This window comes from Centroberyx affinis, unplaced genomic scaffold (genome assembly GCF_046629955.1).
Source record: "Centroberyx affinis isolate AG114_WGS23_722 - 3 ecotype Tasmania unplaced genomic scaffold, CSIRO-AGI_Caff_v1 ptg005502l_1, whole genome shotgun sequence".
NCBI lineage: Eukaryota > Metazoa > Chordata > Actinopteri > Beryciformes > Berycidae > Centroberyx > Centroberyx affinis.
In genome coordinates this window covers 192,327-210,563 of record NW_027282760.1, presented here as the reverse complement: position 1 = coordinate 210,563, position 18,237 = coordinate 192,327, and the positions used below count along the sequence as shown (strand labels likewise).

Genomic DNA, 18,237 nt, shown 5'->3' with positions numbered 1-18,237 from the left:
TACAGGGTCCATTTTGTGACTATTTCTACCCAAAAACACTTGAATGCGCCGCCAAGTCCTAATTACGACGTTCGAAACGTGGAGAAAGTGGAGTTTACGAGGAGCACGTGAAGGCGGCGGCAGCCTGCTGCGGGCGACCTGTCAATCATCGCTCCGTGTTGGTCACCTGACCAAACTCCGAGTCACGTGACTGATATTCCATCCTCGCCATTTTGCAATGTGGGAGACAGAGGCCACTTTTTATGGCTAACGAGTAAAACAAAGCAATTTTTTTATGTGCTGAGGCCAAAGAGCGTCGAGCATTCCCGGATCAGTGAGTATTTAGCTATTAAAACGCAACCGTTGGCTCGTTCGTCATTCATTGACGGAGAGGATAATTAAAATGCCCTTGTACGAATGTGTGTAATGTGTAGCACTGAGACTCGTGTGTGTGTATGCCTGTGTGTGTGTGCGTGTGTGTGCGTTTGAATAGCAGGCAGCAAACCATGAAGCTAACTGGCTAACCGATATAACAGTGTGTGTTGTCCTGCTGTCTGTCACGTAGACTCCTTTTGAACTTGATACGAAGCGTTTCATCAAGCATTTCAAGTTTAACGGCTGCCCCCAAGTAACATTAGATTTTGGCAAAGGAGGGTTATTCGATGTCTCAGTCTGAGTTGGGAGGCTGCTCCTCCTAACTTCTGTCTACTGGGGACTGAAAGTGGATGGAATATTTTTAGACCGTGACATAAGGCTGTCAGATGTCTGTCTGAGTCTGGTTAAAGCATATCACCGTGTCTGCAGAGAGGCTCTACTGACTAAAGCCAAAGTCAACGTGGAGAAAAAACACAAGGCTTGCTCTTATGAGGTTTAAACCAGAAGGCCAAGCTTCATCTGCCTGAGCAACTGACAAAGTTCTGTTATGTCCATAACATTGTTTTGTCAGATTTGACATTCCCAATAGAGGCAATCCACTAATATCAAATGCCTGTTATTTTGTAATTTCATTCTTCTTTCAGAGGGTCACAAGGTCAATTTCTAGAGAGTCCCACTCCATTGAATTCAGTATTAACACAAGAATTAAGCCAGATAATAGTAATATGATAGTTAATGAGTCTTGTCTGTAGTGGACGCTTAAGTAAGAAATTCAGTGAGAGGCTATTTTGCTGTCAGAAGCAGAAGTAGCAGAATGGGGAAGATGATTTGCGGTCTGAAAGTGAATCACAAAGAGGATAGTGTGGGGATTTCAGAGATGAAAGGAATTCAACCGCATGATACTATGTGGCTATTTCCCATTTTTGTTCAAGCGTGGTTCGTAAACAAACGCACATGGTGGCTATAGACTGGTAGTGACAGGGCTTATCACTGTTAGTTAAGCTATCATGATGGTCATTTGGCTCCATTCCCTAGACCCTTGGTAAATATTGTGGTCCTAAGCTGCAAAGCAATGAAAAGCAATTATTGTCTCCTTTAGGCAAAAAAAACAGTATGTCTTTTTCTTTGACAGCTGTAAACACAAATCTAGACTTGATGGACCGCATTTCTCCCTCCAAGTAGGACAAGTAGCCTTATGGAAATTTGTCAGGAATGTGTGTTTGCAGCTACTGTGTCTACACTGCTATAAGTGCATATTAGGTATTGCATCTTTGCGTCAGCAGCCTTACTACCTCCCCTCCTGACTTTCTCCTAACCTTATCTTCTTTCCTAACTAACTGATATAACCGGTGGTCACTTGTCACTGGCAGACACTTGACTCAACGCTTGCCCTTAGCCTGGCATGAGCTACCAACCGGTCCACTCACCAGCATCACATGGGCAGAAAAGTTACACTGTGGTATCCAGTTGGGCCCTTGCAAAGTATGCAATTCATGTGCCAAAGGGGATGGGGAGTTATACTTAAAAAGGAGTTTACACTAAGGATAGAGTGATATATTAGGCTAAAAAACTAAATAGATATCCAGTCAGTCATGCACCTCCTGACCTCCTAACCCTGAGCACAGTTAGTGTAGCCCAGTGGTTCTCAACGTGGGGTCCGGGAACCACCAGGGGTCCTTGAGGGGGTTCCAGGGGGTCCCTAGCAAATTTATGAATTGTTAAACTTCAGCGTTATTTCATTTACAAGAAGTTAACACAATTTGAGAATGTAGAAGAATGACTGTTTTGATCATAGTTTCACTCTTATGTCTCTACAGATGGTCATGGTGGAATTCTGGACAAAATCATATTTAACACATTCTCAGATTCGGGTCAGAGAGACAAAGTCTCATCAAATGGGGGTCCGTGGCCCTAATGTGTACTAAACTAGAGGTCCTTGATATGAAAAAGGTTGAGAATCACTGGTGTAGCCTATGTATTATAAATATTTTTATATCAAATCAGAGAAATCATTACAGTGTGGTGGGGCAGGGGCTTTAGGGGTGTCAGTTTGTAACACCTGCAGCGAAACCTGCCTCACCTTGCCTTAAGGAGCTGCCTGCACACCTAAAACAATTTCATTAGTATGCGTTCCAGTGTAGAGTTTAAATGTCACATGATGATCTAAATGCTGCTTCAGAGGCTTTTCCACCCTGACAAGAATACAATTATGGGGGAAACACTGACTGATTAAAAAAAAAAAAACATTTCTCTTTAACCTTAGCTTACCCCAAAGGTTAATATTGTTGCATCAGCCACATTACACATTCTTTGCTGTGTTCCCTCTCCAGGTCATGGAGGAGATCAGCGATGTAGCCGTACTCATCGCACATTCCTCCGCTGCCTCCTCCACCTCCTCCACCCCTCCAGCCTTGGGCTCCCACTGTCAAGCCCAAACCAGGCAAGCGGTTGAGGAGGACGCCTCCCAGAGGTTCCAGCAGAAACAGGCTGCTGACTCCCTCATCCAGGTCATTGAGAAGCTCAGCAAGATCGTGGAGAAACGGCCCCAGCGCCGCTGCACCTTGGCCGGACAGAAAAGAGCCCTCCAACAGGCCTCTTCCGGAGGAGGAGGAGGAGGAGGAGCAGCAGAGGGGACGAGGGGGAGCAGAGGAGCCTCGCCCTACAAGAAAGCCAGGAGGAACTGTAAAGAGGAGGAGAAGAGTGAGGATACCAGCTCTGCCGACAGCACTCTCCCTCCCTCTGCATTGGGTGACAGTAACAACAACAGCATCACCACCACGGTAACCGAGGTAACCGGCAGCCCCAGCATCAGCAACCACAAGCGGACGGTGACGTGCTACCAGTGCAGCCTATGCCGCTTCCTGTCCCCAACGCTGGCCCTGCTGAAGGAGCACCTGAAGCAGCACGACGAGCAGCACAGCGACCTCATCCTCATGTGCTCCGAGTGCCGCTTCACCTCCCGCGACCAGGCGGAGCTAGAGGCGCACGTCAGGCTCCACTTTGACGACGGAGGCAACCTGAGAAAGGATCCCGCTGCGGAGAGTCTTCATCCCCACAGCGAGGGGAAGGAAGAGGCGCTAAGACGGGGCGACGCCGACGGGGCGGGAGCCGAGGTGATCAAAAGCTCCGAGGACGGCGGCGAGCAGCTCCCGCAGAAGAAGAAATGGTATAGCTACGAGGAGTACGGACTGTACCGCTGCCTGATCTGCAGCTATGTGTGCAGCCAGCAGCGGATGCTCAAGACCCACGCCTGGAAGCACGCCGGCCTGGTCGACTGCTCCTACCCCATCTTTGAGGACGAAGACGGGGCTCCCGCTAGAAGAGAGGCCCAGGCTTCCGCTAACACCGCCGCAACCAGAGAGGAAATTGTTGTTCTTTCCCCAGTTCTGCAAGACAAAAGCCTGCAAAAGATCCCCGCTACCTTCAAGCTCCAGCTCTGCGCTCCTTTGGCTGTCGAGAGCAAGAGGGATCTGATGAATCATCCCGTCGCAAATCACAACGAAAGCCCGATAGCGGCAGAGGAAGAGGAGGAAAGCGTGTACCCCATCAAAGACCTGACCGCCGAGGAGCCGGCAGTTGAGGTGCAGGTGACTACAGAGGCAGAGACCGAGGTGGAGATTGATAGTCACCACGGCGGCACCTCCGTGACGGACAGCTTACTGTCATCAGCTCAAAAGATTATCAACAGCAGTCCGAACAGCGCCGGCCACATCAATGTGATTGTGGAGCGCCTGCCCTCGGCCGAGGATGCGGTCATGGCCGCTAATCCCCTTCTTCTCAGCCCGGACATGGCTGGGGACAAGAGCTTACTGGATGCTGAGGCGGAAGAGATGTGTCACATGGAGCCTGCCCACCAGCAGCAGCCGGTGGACTCAGACAGAGAGGGAAAGGAAGAGGTGGACATGAGCTGGAGCGCTGGCAGCAGTAGTGACAGGCAGGCATTAGGAGCTGATATTAAACCCTCCCTCACTATAAATAGTGACCCGCCTCGGGATGAAAACATCCCCCCGGTCGGTCGCAGGAGGACCCACTCTGAGTCCCTCCGCCTGCACTCCCTGGCCGCTGAGGCCCTGGTAACGATGCCCATGAGGACCCCCGAGCTCGCCACCTCCAGCGCCAAGGCCGGTCTCAAAACCGTTATAGCCCCGGCGCAGAGCCCCGACACAGGCCAGAGACTCTTAGAGGTGACGTCTTCAGCGGGGAGGGCGTCCGAAGTAGGGACGGCGGCAGCTTTGGTGGACTTGGAGCTCCGCAGCGAGGGCAGAGAGGAGGGATTGGGAACTCTGGCGCTGGCGGAGGTAGACGAGGAGGGTCCCGCCGCCAAAGCCGGCATCAGCTTGTCTCTGCTCACCGTCATCGAGAGACTCAGAGAGCGCTCCGACCAGAACGCCTCGGACGAGGACATCTTGAAAGAGCTTCAGGACAACGCACAGTTCCAGAACGGAGCGGTGGCAGGCGTGGTCGCGGGGAACGGCGTCGTGTGCAGCATCGCCGGGATGGACGGGGTGGTCACCTCCCCCGACGGCGGTCTGGTGGACTACATCCCCGGCAGCGAGAGACCGTACCGGTGCCGCCTGTGCCGCTACAGCAGCGGCAACAAGGGCTACATCAAGCAGCACCTACGGGTGCACAGGCAGAGGCAGCCGTACCAGTGTCCCATCTGCGAGCACATCGCCTCGGACAGTAAGGACCTGGAGAGCCACATGATCCACCACTGCAAGACCAGGATGTACCAGTGCAAGCAGTGCCCAGATGCCTTCCACTATAAGGTGGGTTGATGAAAGTTCTCTTTCACTTGTCAGTAATTTGAGCTTTTCAAATGCAAGCAGTCGAGTCCTGTTTTTTCTTAATCCAAAAATCTAAATATTGTTTAAGATAATGTTCATAATATTAAAATCTATTGAGGTCTGAGCTAGCCTTGGTCGCCTTAGTCACTGTAGACAGGGACGGAAGTGCAGGCTATGCTAAACCACACTAAATGGAGAGGCAGAGGCAATGTGCATGTCTCAATGTCCTGGGACGCTGATGTAATATTCACTGTAGGGCTGGGCAATATGGTTGAAATCAATATCATGATAATCATAAGGATTTTTCTCAGTATCGATATATATCACGATATGGTTCACGTATGCAAAATCACGTTAAATAATCAAATTAATGTTCATCTCATTGAACTGAATGGTAATGTTAGGTGTGATGTCAAACAAAATTGAAATTTTCAAATAATATTCCTACCATACCTCATTTTATCAGAGTTTTTAAGTAAAATTTGCTTGTCATCATCAATTTAGACAGCAGAAACGTGTGTCACGATATCAAAATATCTTCATATCATCACGATATGATTCCACTGAAAGACGATAAACGATAATATTGAATTATCGCCCAGCCCTACTTCACCGCCGCCCTCCTCTCCCGCCGCCGCCTCTTTCCCATCAAGACGAAAACGGCTCTTGCATTGTTGTCTCTGCGACCCAAACCGTGTCCATCAAGATGAGTTATGGCCAAAAAAGAGATAACTTAAATTGCCTATGTGAGGTGATGGGCCTTGACAGTGAGAGATGAAAGCTGGAGGAGCTCGGCGCATCGCTGCAGCAGACGTTCGCCTCGGTCCGACGACGCAGGCAGAGGAGAGAACTATTGATTACGCCGCTACCATGAGACTCCAGCGCCGATCTGCAGCAGAGATCATTAAGTTCATCATATTAACCGGCAGATTTGGGAGTTGGGCTCAGAAAGTTTCTAATTGTGGAGGCTGAAGGATGGGCCCAGTGCTATGATATCTGCTCCAGAGGTGGTGTTAGTGAGTTAGAATGCCTATTAAAGCCACACGGTGCATCATCAAAGCTCCCTGCTTGTCAATCAACGCCCCACTAAATGTCGATTTTTACTGAGCTCGCCCTCAAAGACGCGCCGAAAAGTGAATTTGTCATAGAATATTTTACTGGAAGACAGAAAGTTACTCATTTATTCAAGAAGTCCATGTTTATGATATCAAGTTTACGCACTCCTCGAAATTGTTTCATTTTTATGAACTTGAGGCCTGAAATGAAAACTCATTAAATCTGACTTTTTTCACTATTACTCAGCCAAGGTGTTTTTCTTTTAATATCCATTTTAATATATTGAAAATGAGTAGCCTTTTGTTTTTACCTTGATTATGCTGTTAAATATATCCAAATGAAAGGCGGAAAAAAGTCTGATTTAATGGGTTTTCATATCAGGTATGAAAAGGTATGTAGAGGGCTGTATACATTGTAATTTCTATTTCTATATGTATGTAATTTATGGTATGTGTGTATATGTAATTTATTTATTTTGTTATTTTTTGTATTTGTCTTCCCCAGAGTCAGCTGAGAAACCACGAGAGAGAGCATCACAGCCTCAGCAACGCCGTGGCGGCCCTCACGCCGGTCACCGAAACCGTGGCCATGGCGGACGAAGCTGAGCGGGTGACAGACGAAGGTGAGAGACGCGGCACATTGTCACGGGCGAAACTGGGCCCACGTCGGTTAGCCTTGATCAGGAAACCCTGCAGACGGGTGAAAACCTTGTAAAATGTCCTGTTTTCAAGGAAGTAAGAAAATGTCCTTTTTACAATCACGGTCATGAGATGTAGCCAGCATATAAAAGGCCTTATGATGTTTCAGTCAAAGTGATAAAAAACATCATTGGTGTTACAAGGTTTTCAATAATTATAACTCTGTATTAAGCCTAGGCCACACTACAAGACTGTCTTGCCCAACTAGGGCAGTTCAGACTAAACGCTTACTGTCTGGTGGGGTAAGTGTTCACACTACGCAACAGGACAAACATGAAGATGAGACATCACACACTACCTGATTCTGTCATTCAAAAACATCTTGCCATCCATATCTGTATAGTAAGCCCTAATACTTGTGATCATATAATTGGACTTGGAAAAACATTAAGTTCCCTAAATAGACAATACTGCTGCTGACTGACGCTACTGTGTTGGCAGCAGGCAGGCCTAAAAGTTAATTTTGTAGGGATATGATTGCTTTAAATTATAGTACATAGTTGTACATTGTATTCAATTCCTTTATTTAAACAGGTAAGTCCCATTGAGATCAAGATCTCGTTTTCAAGAGAGACCTGTGTGCACAACAAGAAAACAAAACAAACAATTATTATTTAGTTATTTCCAGACAATCCACATGCAGAGAAAATAAGAAAACTAAGAGAAACAAGAGCAATCCCTATATAATGCATCATCCAGCAGCACCCTAAACGTCTCTATGGAGACAAGTCGGTCCAATTTGAGTGAGACCTGAAGCCTATTCCATCTATTAGGAGTGTAAAAGGTGAAAGCGGTCTTTCCTGATATCCTGTAGCACTGAATCTTAAAAGCGAAGACAAATACAATGGTAGCTTGCCACGTAAGGCTTTTTAAATAAACAAAAAGCAGTGTTGTTCTGTGTTGTAAGAGATGTTGTTCAGTGTTGTAAGAGATGGCCATCCTACTTTCTCATAGAGAATACAATGATGTGTTCTAAGCATGTCAGCGGTTATAAATCTAAGAGCACTGTGGTAAACAGTATCAAGGGGTTTGAGTGTCAGGGCCCCAGTGTGCATATAGATCACATCTGCATAATCAAGCACTGATAAAAATGTTGCTTGTACAATCTGCATCCTACAGATTGTACACATTGCTTATTTCTAAAAAAGAAACCCAGTTTAAACTTAAGTTTCTTAGTCAGTTCATTGATTTTTTTAAAAAATTTTCACCAGATACCTAGGTACTTGTAACACTGGACCTTGTGAATTTGAACCCCATTTATTGTACTAATGTTCAAATTCATAGGATTTTTTTGTATGTGAACTGGTAAAGAGCATGTATTTTGTCTTATCTGGGTTTAGCACTAGCTTAAGTTTAATCAGGGCATTTTGAATGGCCAAAAAATCTGGCTGTAAATTAGTCAAAGGTTTGTCAATAGAGGGCGCTGATGAGTAAATTACAGTGTCATCAGCATAATAATGAATAGAGCTGTTCTGAATTAAGCAGCCCAGCTCATTTATGTACAGCGTGAACAAGATCGGACCTAAAACTGAGCCTTGGGGCACCGATTTAGTGACTTCAATGAAGTCAGATTGATGGCCATCGGCAACTATTGCTTGAGTTCTGCCAGTAAGATAGCTCAGAAACCAGTTACATGCATTGATGTCAAAAAAACAATTGATTTAAACCTATCCAGAAGAAGAGAATGATCCACAGTGTCAAATGCTTTTGATAAATCTATAAACAGGGCAACACAACTCTTTTTCCTATCTAATGAACAGATTATGACATTTGCGACTTTGCATGCTGCGGTCACTGTACTATGTCAAGGTCAATTAATTATTAATTGATTTAGTAAAGGCGGTTTCATCTGAATAATATCCAATCAGCACAAGGAAGTGGCAAGCTCTTTTCAGGTTGAAAAACACCTTCAGCTGGAGATCTTGGATAAAAAAAAATCCTGGTGCTTGCGCTGTTTGTCGGGTGTTCTCTAAGGACTGGGACACTGTCGACAAATGAAAACATGTAATTTCTCTGATCACGGATGTAAACCCAAAATGATTGGATGACAATTGTACTTGGAAAAAACACAAAATCCGGACCAGATACTTGTTTTGCCTGATCAATCGGCCCATCCCTACTGTACAAATTACATTGGGCCTATTCACACTAGAGGATAATCTTGCTGACCTGTAGTGTGACCTAGGCTTTAATGTGTTTCATGTCAACCTGTACTCTCCTCCCTCCCTCTTCACAGTTTTTACCGAAGGACCTCAGTCACCTAATATTGTCAGTGTTTTTGTCTATGGCGTTATCAGAAATGTGTACATCTACTTCATTTGCCCACAGTATGCAGCGTGCAGAAGGTGTATAAGTGTGATGTGTGCGACTACACCAGCTCTACCTACGTCGGGGTGAGGAACCACCGGCGGATTCACAACTCTGACAAGCCTTACCGGTGAGTTTCTGAAAAACCTTCCGACATGCACCGATGCCACCTCACTGCAAATACTGATACCAAGCAGTGGCCAATCCAGAGGATTCCAGGGTGTCTGCAAGTCCTGAAAAAGTCTTCAAATGGTTTCAATTATATGATCGAAATTCAGTTTTAGAGGTGTTGAAAATGTTGCGGTTTATTGGCTTGATACATCGTCAGTTGTTTTCATTGTTACGTTTAATTAAATACTGAAGTCTTAAAAAGTCTTAAATGTGACCTCATGCGACTTGCAGACACCCTGTAACTCCAATCCATTACTTTTGCTGAACAATATAGACCTATTCGGACAGGCTTAGTTTTACAGGGGGAGGTTGGGTAATATAATCATTAACGGAGCCTGCCTGTAATTACAGTCCTATCCAAATCTGCCATGTCAGTATTTTTTACGGACTGTGCACTCCCGTGTTGAGTACAAATTTTGGCCTCTTTTTTCCTCCTGTAAAATGCCCAGTAAAAACACCCTCAGAGAATCCCTAAGATATCGAGCTCAGACCCAAAGTCTCAGCTCTGGTCCTGTTGCGACTTTTCTTTGCTCCTGCAGTCATGTTGTATTGCTATTGTTCGAGTACGTCAGCCTCAATTGCACAAGTCATGTATGACGCATGGTACATTTCCAGTGTGATGACAATGGATTAGACACTCCCATCTCTGTAATTCGGGAGATTCATTGCAAATATCTCTTATCCCATGCGAATTAGTCATTAACGTTTCAGATGTCCTGGGTTAATATTTTCTTTGTGCACATTGTCCTGAAACCTAATCCCATCTGAATAGGGCTATAGTTAGTTTGGTGACAGGACTGGACAAAATTGGTTGACTAATAATCATTTTGAGAGATATACCATCTTTGTGAATATAGACAAAGAATCACAGTTGCATTGCTTTGATATCTGACATGCCATACTGACTGTTGGTATCAGATTATAGTAATGGGAACATTCTCAGAGTCCAGTGTCCTATTTTATCCTGGTTGTGGCCCTATGTCCAATACCATATTGGTGCATCCCTAATCAGTATATATTGAATATTGCACTTTTTGATTTTCCTGTGTTAGGCAGAGTGAGCTAGACAAACAGCCTCCAGACTTAATTTTCCCTACCTTTTCACATGAAACAGACTTATCTTAGTTTCCTTATGGGTGCATTCTCTCTAAAATACATTGTACATGTCATATTATAGATGCCCATTAGGTGGCAGTAGGCGCCAGGTAAAGCCCAGTTCAGCACAGTGATCTCACCCTGAAAGCCCAGTCACACTGTGAGCTGTTGTATTTCTCACACAGCGGCCGCACTGTGTTCACTCCCAGGCTCTGTGTTAGCACGTGGCCTTTGTGTTAACACATAGCCGCTTGCGTGGTGTAAACACACACTGGTGTTGGCGTCAGCTTTCTTAACAGTAGGCTCCTGTGCTCTTAAGGTCACACACACACACTGAGCGGTCTATTTGAACTCTGTAGTGTTTCCTAGTTTAGTTTGGTTTCGTTTGGCCAGTTGAGAACAGTGACATTCAAACTCTGGTGGCACTAAATAACCGTACTGAGAACGTTCTGGGGTTACGATATAAGGAGACTGATATTGACATCTGACAGCCAACAGCTATTCATACAAAATGAGCCGAGGACAGTCTGGACTGATGCTCATATTTCTTCAAGTGTCTTAACTGGAAGATCAATAACAGCAAAGAGTGGGGAAAAAAGTCCATCATGATTAGCTGAAATTACAGGAACTTTGAAAAATCTCATGTTTAACAGCTTAGATACAGTGGTAATGTGGCAGGGATCCACATTACCCAACAGATGAGGTATTATGTTGCTCAGGAGCAACCAAATATGTATTTACAGTGGAGGAAATGAACGCAAATGTATGCGAGTTTCCTATATTTTTCATTCATAATGCCCTTAGCAGAAGATATATTTGTGATAGATATGTAGGAGAAAAGAGCAGCGTGATTTAAAACATAAGGCCTGATAAACAAATTAAAAATTAAAATAAACAGTGTGTATCTATCAGGTCTGACACAACCCATCCTATCTAGATTCCCCCAACAGCATCATCGGTGAGTTGTACGCTAATTAAAGTTATCTTCAAGGAACGATTCAGATATATTTACACTGTAATTTTCACCCAAATAGACAGTGGTGATAGCAAGGGCCTGTTCTGTGAATTTTAATCTTAGCAAAGATCTGTATTTAAGATTGGTTTACACACTGTTGGCATTTATTTTCTAGTGTATCACAGCACATGCAAACCATGCACATTCTGGAAAGTTCATTTTCACACACACAGTTTCAGTGGCAAGTTGCCGGCTTGTTTCCGAGGTGTAATCCAATTTATTTGCACACATGGCACAAACCAGCCAACAGATAGCTGCGAGGCATAGACATACTTTATGGCCTCAGTTCTGTTTTCTGCATTATCAGTATGCTAGAGCCACAAAGCTGGACCATCAGGTAGGGCTGGGTATCGTTTAAAAAATTACTACACCAGTACCAATACCAGTACCCTTAAAGCGATACCGATACCAATAGAGTACTTCATTCAATACCTTTTTTTTCCGTTTTGGTGGCATCTTGGCACACTGAACTGCCAACTCCGTCACATACACCGCGCTCGACTTCACCACCACAGACTGTATGGGTTGTAGCTGCTGCAGTAGTGGGCCAATCACACATCGCATTAAATTGAAGAACGCTTGCAGTGATTGGCTGCGAGCAAAACCATAGATCTGTGTACAAAAAGTATCGAATGCAGGTATCGTTTGACTGGAGAAGTTTCGATACGACTTGGTACTGGGTTATTTCGGTCGATACCTTAAAGGTATCGAGTACCGATACCCAGCTCTATATGTAATTTGTCTCTTATCTACCTGTAGTTCTTGGATCCGTAGAGAATATGCTACGCTGCTAACAATGGGCCTCATTCACAAAACGTGCGTACGATTAGATTTGATCTTAAAGTGTACTTACGAACGTTTCCACAAACATTTCGGCATTCATCATTTTTATGCCTCCGCGCCGGCGACAGCCTTGGTCGGCCTTGTTTTCGGGTTGTCCGTCCGTCCATCTGTCCGTCCGTCCGTCCCATTCTCGTGAACGCGATTTCTCAGGAACGCCTGGAAGGAATTTCATTACATCTGGCACAAACTTCCACTTGGACTCAAGGATGAACTGATTAGAATTTGTTGGTCAAAGGTCAAGGTCACTGTGACCTCACAAAAGACGTTTTTGGCCATAACTCAAGAATTCATACGCTAATTATGACAAAATTTCACACAAATGTCTAATAGGATAAAATGATGAAGTGATGACATTTTATATCCAAAAGTTCAGAGGTCAACTTCACTGTGACATCATAATGTTTTGCTTACCACTGTAGCTGAGAAAACGATCTTGGGTCATTCTACAAAAACGGTGGAAGTGCTCTCACTTACTTTTGCAGACACCAAAAAAAACTCTATTGGTCCCTGTGCGAGTGCTGGTCTCTCTTTGCTCACCAGAGGTCACAAGTGTCACAGAGTATCTTTAATTATTTGGAGAAAATATATCGACACACTCCGATTTGAATAACTGATGCAGAATGGGGACTGGGAGTTAAGCTTTTGGATATTTTTCTACTCCTAATAGGGGTACTGTTGGGAGTACCGCTCTGCTCTTTGGCAGGGCAGAATAGTCAAGTGTTCCTTTGATAATTAGCGGTTATTGGTTGTGGTAGGGTGGCAGTCTGTTGCACAGCCTCTCTGCTTTAGCGCTGTGCCATTATCTCAACAAGAATAATGACACAGAGTCCGGCTCTCTGTGCTCCAAACACGCTTAACAGATGACTTTGCTAAGATGTTAACAGATGGCATTTTTTAACAAATGACATGCATTGACATTCCAAAGACCTCGACAAATAACAATAGAGCCGATGCAGCCTTTTAAAATGTTAGTGGGATTTCTAACATTGTGCCTGCAGTTTTTCTGGAAAGTCAAGTGAGTGGGAATCACAAACACAGGGGGAATGATGTGTAAGATGCATGTACACACAGTTCTCCGAGTTACCTTGGACTAATCCTACCTCTAAGTTACCAAATGTAGCTACCATAGACTCAGCAATGTAGTCAGCTTGGATTAATTATGTTTGCTTGGATCAGCCAAACTGCAGAATGTAAAGAAGTAAGCACAACACTCTACATCGAGCTTAAGGCTCTGAGTGAGTTCAAATACCTGAATTCTGATGGTTTTTGAATATCCTTTTGTTACCCATTCCCACTTTCTAATTTATGCTGGTAATGATTGGAAAAGTTGGATTAAAACAGATTTTGAGAGATGTTAGGCTAGGAAAGATCTGAAAGGCTTGTTTTTGACTTGACTTGGTTGTAAGAGTAAAACTCTTGAACGTGAACATGAATGCACCATAAATTTGGTCTCATGAATCCTGGATTGTGTGTTTTTAATTCTATTCCACGGGCCATGAGTTTGCCTCGGGGCCCTCCAGGCAACTAACAAGGCCACTTCATCTTCCAACTACAACACCAAGAGCAGCAGACAGCAGAATGAATACATAGGAATGCATTTGTTTTGATACAGTAGCAATTTGTTCTTTTGTTGTGCTCCAAATTATCCCCCGGCTAGTGTTGTCGCAATTCCAAAATTAGGAATTGCACCAGCCCAAGAGTAGCAGTATTGATCCAATAACCAATATCACAGAGGCAAAAAAATCAAACATGACACAGAGCATTTGAGGGGACAAAAAAATAGCTTGAGTGCTATTAAATTTGAATGTAATAATCAAACAAAAGAGAACAAACAAGATTTGTGTGATAGAAATGTTAGCAAAACAAAGGAAAATGGAGTGGATCACAAAGGACTCACGTTTTCTTATCAAAAGTAATGGTTAAATCAATCTGTAATGGTTTCAATAAAATACATTTAAACAATGTTTCACTGCTGTTTGCCATTGAAACAGTCAAAACGCGGCGTGAGCCTCTGGTTGGAGAAGTTTGTCTAATAAATTCCAGCACTCTACAGTTTGTCAAATTGACGCCGCGAAGTGCAACATTCTAAAGTGTAACTCTCCGTTTGTTGTCTGTCTCTCTGTACTTTAATACAATGCTAATGGCCATGAGTTGAGAGTAGCCTCCCTCCGCAGTCCTTGTGTTTGCCTCTGTGCCCTCCGGGCAACTAACAAGGCCACTTCATCTTCCAACTGCAACGTCCAGAGTGCAACAAAGTAGAAAACCTAGTAATGTATACAGTAGCAATTTGCTCTCTGTTTTGTTGTAAATCCCTTATTTCCCTTCAGGCGATGCGCCAATAGAAGCAACACACTGACCTCAAAAGGCAGCTTGTTAAACTCCCCGCTCTATCTCCATCTCCCCCTCCATTTCTCCTCGCTCCTCTCCTCTATCCGCCCAGGTGTTGCAGCTGTGATTTTGCCACCACCAACATGAACAGTTTAAAGAGCCACATGAGGAGGCACCCTCAGGAGCACCAGGCCGTGCAGCTCCTGGAGCAGTACAGGTGAGAAAAGTCACACCTGCAGTCACGACAGAGAGATAAGAATGACCTTTGGAACTCCGAGGTGAGAATTGGATAGCTGTAGCTGGCCAAAGAACCTGGGCTTGTCTTTGCCCGTGTCGGCCTGAACCTGGTACAGCTATGTGACCAGATTTGTGCTTGCCAGATATACAGTACATGTACCAACATCACTGTTGACAGATTGGTGCTGTTTGAACTCCATAGGATTTACAGGGATCAGTTTTTTTCAAATCTGGGTGAAGAAAGAGAATAACGCTCTCCCCTCATTCAACAACTACTGTCAGTTATTCTCACCCAAGGCAACCCCAGAGCAAGGCGCTTAATGCCTCAGTTGCTTCAGTGGAGCAGTGGAAGCCTGTGGTTGAACCGGCCAGCTCTCAGGTGTGAATGTGTGGAACAATATGAATGTTAAGAACGGCATTGCTGGAAAAGAGCAAGTGTGCTCAGTCAACTTTCCCTGGATAAATAATGGTTAAAAAAAAAAGGTACAATGATGGCAAGTAGGTTATATTATTTTAAAGAATCATGTGCACCAAACACAGCAAAGTGTGATGAAATTAGATTTTGGATGTATTTTGCATATTGACAGATTGGCAAGCAAAGTCAGATAAAAATACTGTTCATCGCTCATTGAATTATCCTGCCTGACAAATGAGGAAAAATGAGGAAAAACAAAAGAAACAAACTATGCATTACTTGACTGGCTTTCAGAATTTCTCTTGAAAATATGGCTCTTGCAGACAAATTTCAAAATGTTCTTCGTACTGCCGAGGGCTTTGTGAAACTCAGCTGACCTTTGATAAGAGGTAGTATCAGTGAGTCCCTCTGCTTTCCTGCTCCTGTCACAGTCCCTCAAGAAGGATTTGTACTTGACAAAACACACTCTTCATCTAAAGTTCATCTGATGAATAGTCAGGATGGAGATGTGACTTTTTGATCACAGGCAACAATGGCTAGTGGATTCTAACCATGCATTCACTCTGTAACTTACTTGGTGGGTCTTCTTGTTCATTTTGCACTTGCCAGGCTGATTCATTTTTTGCCGTGGTATTGATTCAAAATCATGACAATTGGACTGGTTTTGACCTGACACTAACCTAACACTACTGAGGAAAAACATTATTTTGTCTTATCTTGTTCACCTTACTGCAACAACAACATGGGTCACTGTTTTTTCCTGATTGGCCACTTCTCAGTTCCCATTTACATCTATTAGATCCTGTCCATTCAGCTGTCATGGAGGAAAGGTGCTTCCGTTCCTCAATTATGCATTTGTCCCAGAGATTGTACAAATGTGCGCTTGTCCTACTTTTGTACAGATACTAAATTCACCCCATGAAGAGTATGAGTAGTTTTAGGAAGCGACCCATAATTCGTTTAATTTCGTCAAATGAGTTCAGCGGTCTACTGTAAATCCTATTCCCTCTCTCTCTCTCTCTCTCCTGTCCTCATCTCTGTCTCTCTCCCTCAGTCTCCCCTGCGGAGTCTTGAGTCAGGATGATTCCTCTTGATAGAAGGGAGGAGAAGGATTAGCAGAACCTAAGCACGCATATTAAATCAACTTAGACTTGATCCGCTCTCTCTTTTTCCTGCTCTCTCCCAATTGCTCATCTCCCTGCCTTTGCCCCGTCTCTCTTTCCCTCCCTCCAAACCTCTTCTTCCATCTCTTTTTGCAGGTGCTCCCTATGTGGCTATGTGTGCAGCCATCCTCCGTCACTAAAATCCCACATGTGGAAGCATGCCGGAGACCAGAACTACAACTACGAGCAAGTTAACAAAGCCATCAATGAGGCCATCTCCCAGAGCAGCCGGTAAGCACACAGTAGGAATTGTAGGTTTGGGGTTTTTTCGGTTTCTTTGTTTTTATTTTACTTTCTATCTTTGCAAATATCAGTATCCATTGATTGGGTACTGCATGTCCTGAAGAAGTTTTTAAATGTCTTAAAACTGTATTATCTAAACTCAAGAACTTTAAGTCACTAGTCAAGATTTTTTTGTAAAAATCCACCAGTCTTACCAGTCTAAATCACAAAGTGGGGCTGCAACAGAGAAGCGCGTCCCATCCCCACTAACTGAGACGGTGTAAATTCACCCCAAACTGTCTCCTTAACAGCAGTGTTGCGTCTCTCATCCCTTTGGCATCCTTCAGTATAAAGCATCACAGACCGACCAGGTTGGTAAACATGAGCCCTCTGTGTGCAGTTTACTGACATCACCCACAGGATTTTTGGGTACTGAAGTTTAAACAGTTTTCACACAGTTACCTCTTGCTGCCATGTATAGCTGCCAACGTGTAAAGTTGCCTAGTGTGGCTTTAAATAAAGAATTTTAAGTCTAAAATTCAGTCTTACAGGTCTTTAAAATGTTGCATGTTTTTGTAATCAAACCCTGGACAGTAAAAACAGACATAACTCATCACTGCCCCAACAATCAGATTACCAAATGAATCTCTTCATCTTGCTCCCTCTCTCTTGGTGTACATGCTTGGTCCCGTTCTGCAATGCCCTCAGCGCCCCTCAGAAGCTGTCGGCGGTGTTGGAGCCAATGGCGGAGCGTCCCGTAGCGGCCCAGCCCTCGAGGGACAAAGCCAAGGGCCCAGTGGACCCAACACCGACACCCACGTCGACAACAGCGGCGGCAGTGGACAGGTCAGCGGGCCTCCCCCCACCCACCACGGACCCTTCGCAGTGGCCCAACGAATCCCCAAACCCCCTGGGGAAGGAGCCGGCGCAGCCCCAGCCCCAGCCCCAGCCCCAGCCCCAGCCCCAGTCCCAACCCCAGTCCCAACCATGTACAGGCCAGGCTCCTGTCCCAGGCCCAGGCCCAGGCCCGGGCATGGAGTACTGTGTGCTCCTCTTCTGCTGCTGCATCTGTGGCTTTGAGTCCACCAGCAAAGAGCGGCTGATGGAGCACATGAAGGACCACGAGGGTGACATCATCAGCATCATCCTCAACAAGGAGCAGCAGCAGCAGCAGCAACCAGAACCGCAAGCAGGCCTCCAAACAGCAGAGGACAGCGCAGCACAGTGAGACCACAGCATCTACCCCCCCCTCCCCCTCTCTGTTTATACATACACCCATCCTACCTTCTTAAAAAGATTTGCCACCCCACAGAAAAAAGTATTTCATTGTGTTTCTTACCTCAAGGTGGTTCTGCCGGACATCATGATGTTGCCAGTTGTTTTTCAGAATGTTTGCTGGGTAGGGACAGACGTGAAAGAGGGAAACAAATAGTAATCATGCCACAGGGTTAACAACCATCAGGAGAAACAAGTGGTGACTCATGGTGACATTCGTGAGTCATTCAAACACCTTGGGAAGTGTTAAGAAACACAATCAAGTGTTGGT

General features: G+C 44.8%; 1 protein-coding gene across 1 annotated transcript; it reads left to right on the top strand.

Moving 5' to 3' along the window:
• The first annotated feature begins 232 nt into the window (after positions 1 to 232).
• Positions 233 to 16,782, top strand: LOC139667407 (zinc finger protein 507-like). The gene is made up of 6 exons (XM_071546854.1): positions 233 to 313; positions 2,685 to 5,123; positions 6,702 to 6,819; positions 9,224 to 9,332; positions 14,767 to 14,871; positions 16,566 to 16,782. The coding sequence occupies exons 2-6, from the start codon at positions 2,688 to 2,690 to the stop codon at positions 16,702 to 16,704; spliced, it is 2,907 nt and encodes a 968-aa protein (XP_071402955.1). The 5' UTR covers positions 233 to 313; positions 2,685 to 2,687; the 3' UTR covers positions 16,705 to 16,782.
• The last annotated feature ends 1,455 nt before the right edge of the window (positions 16,783 to 18,237 follow it).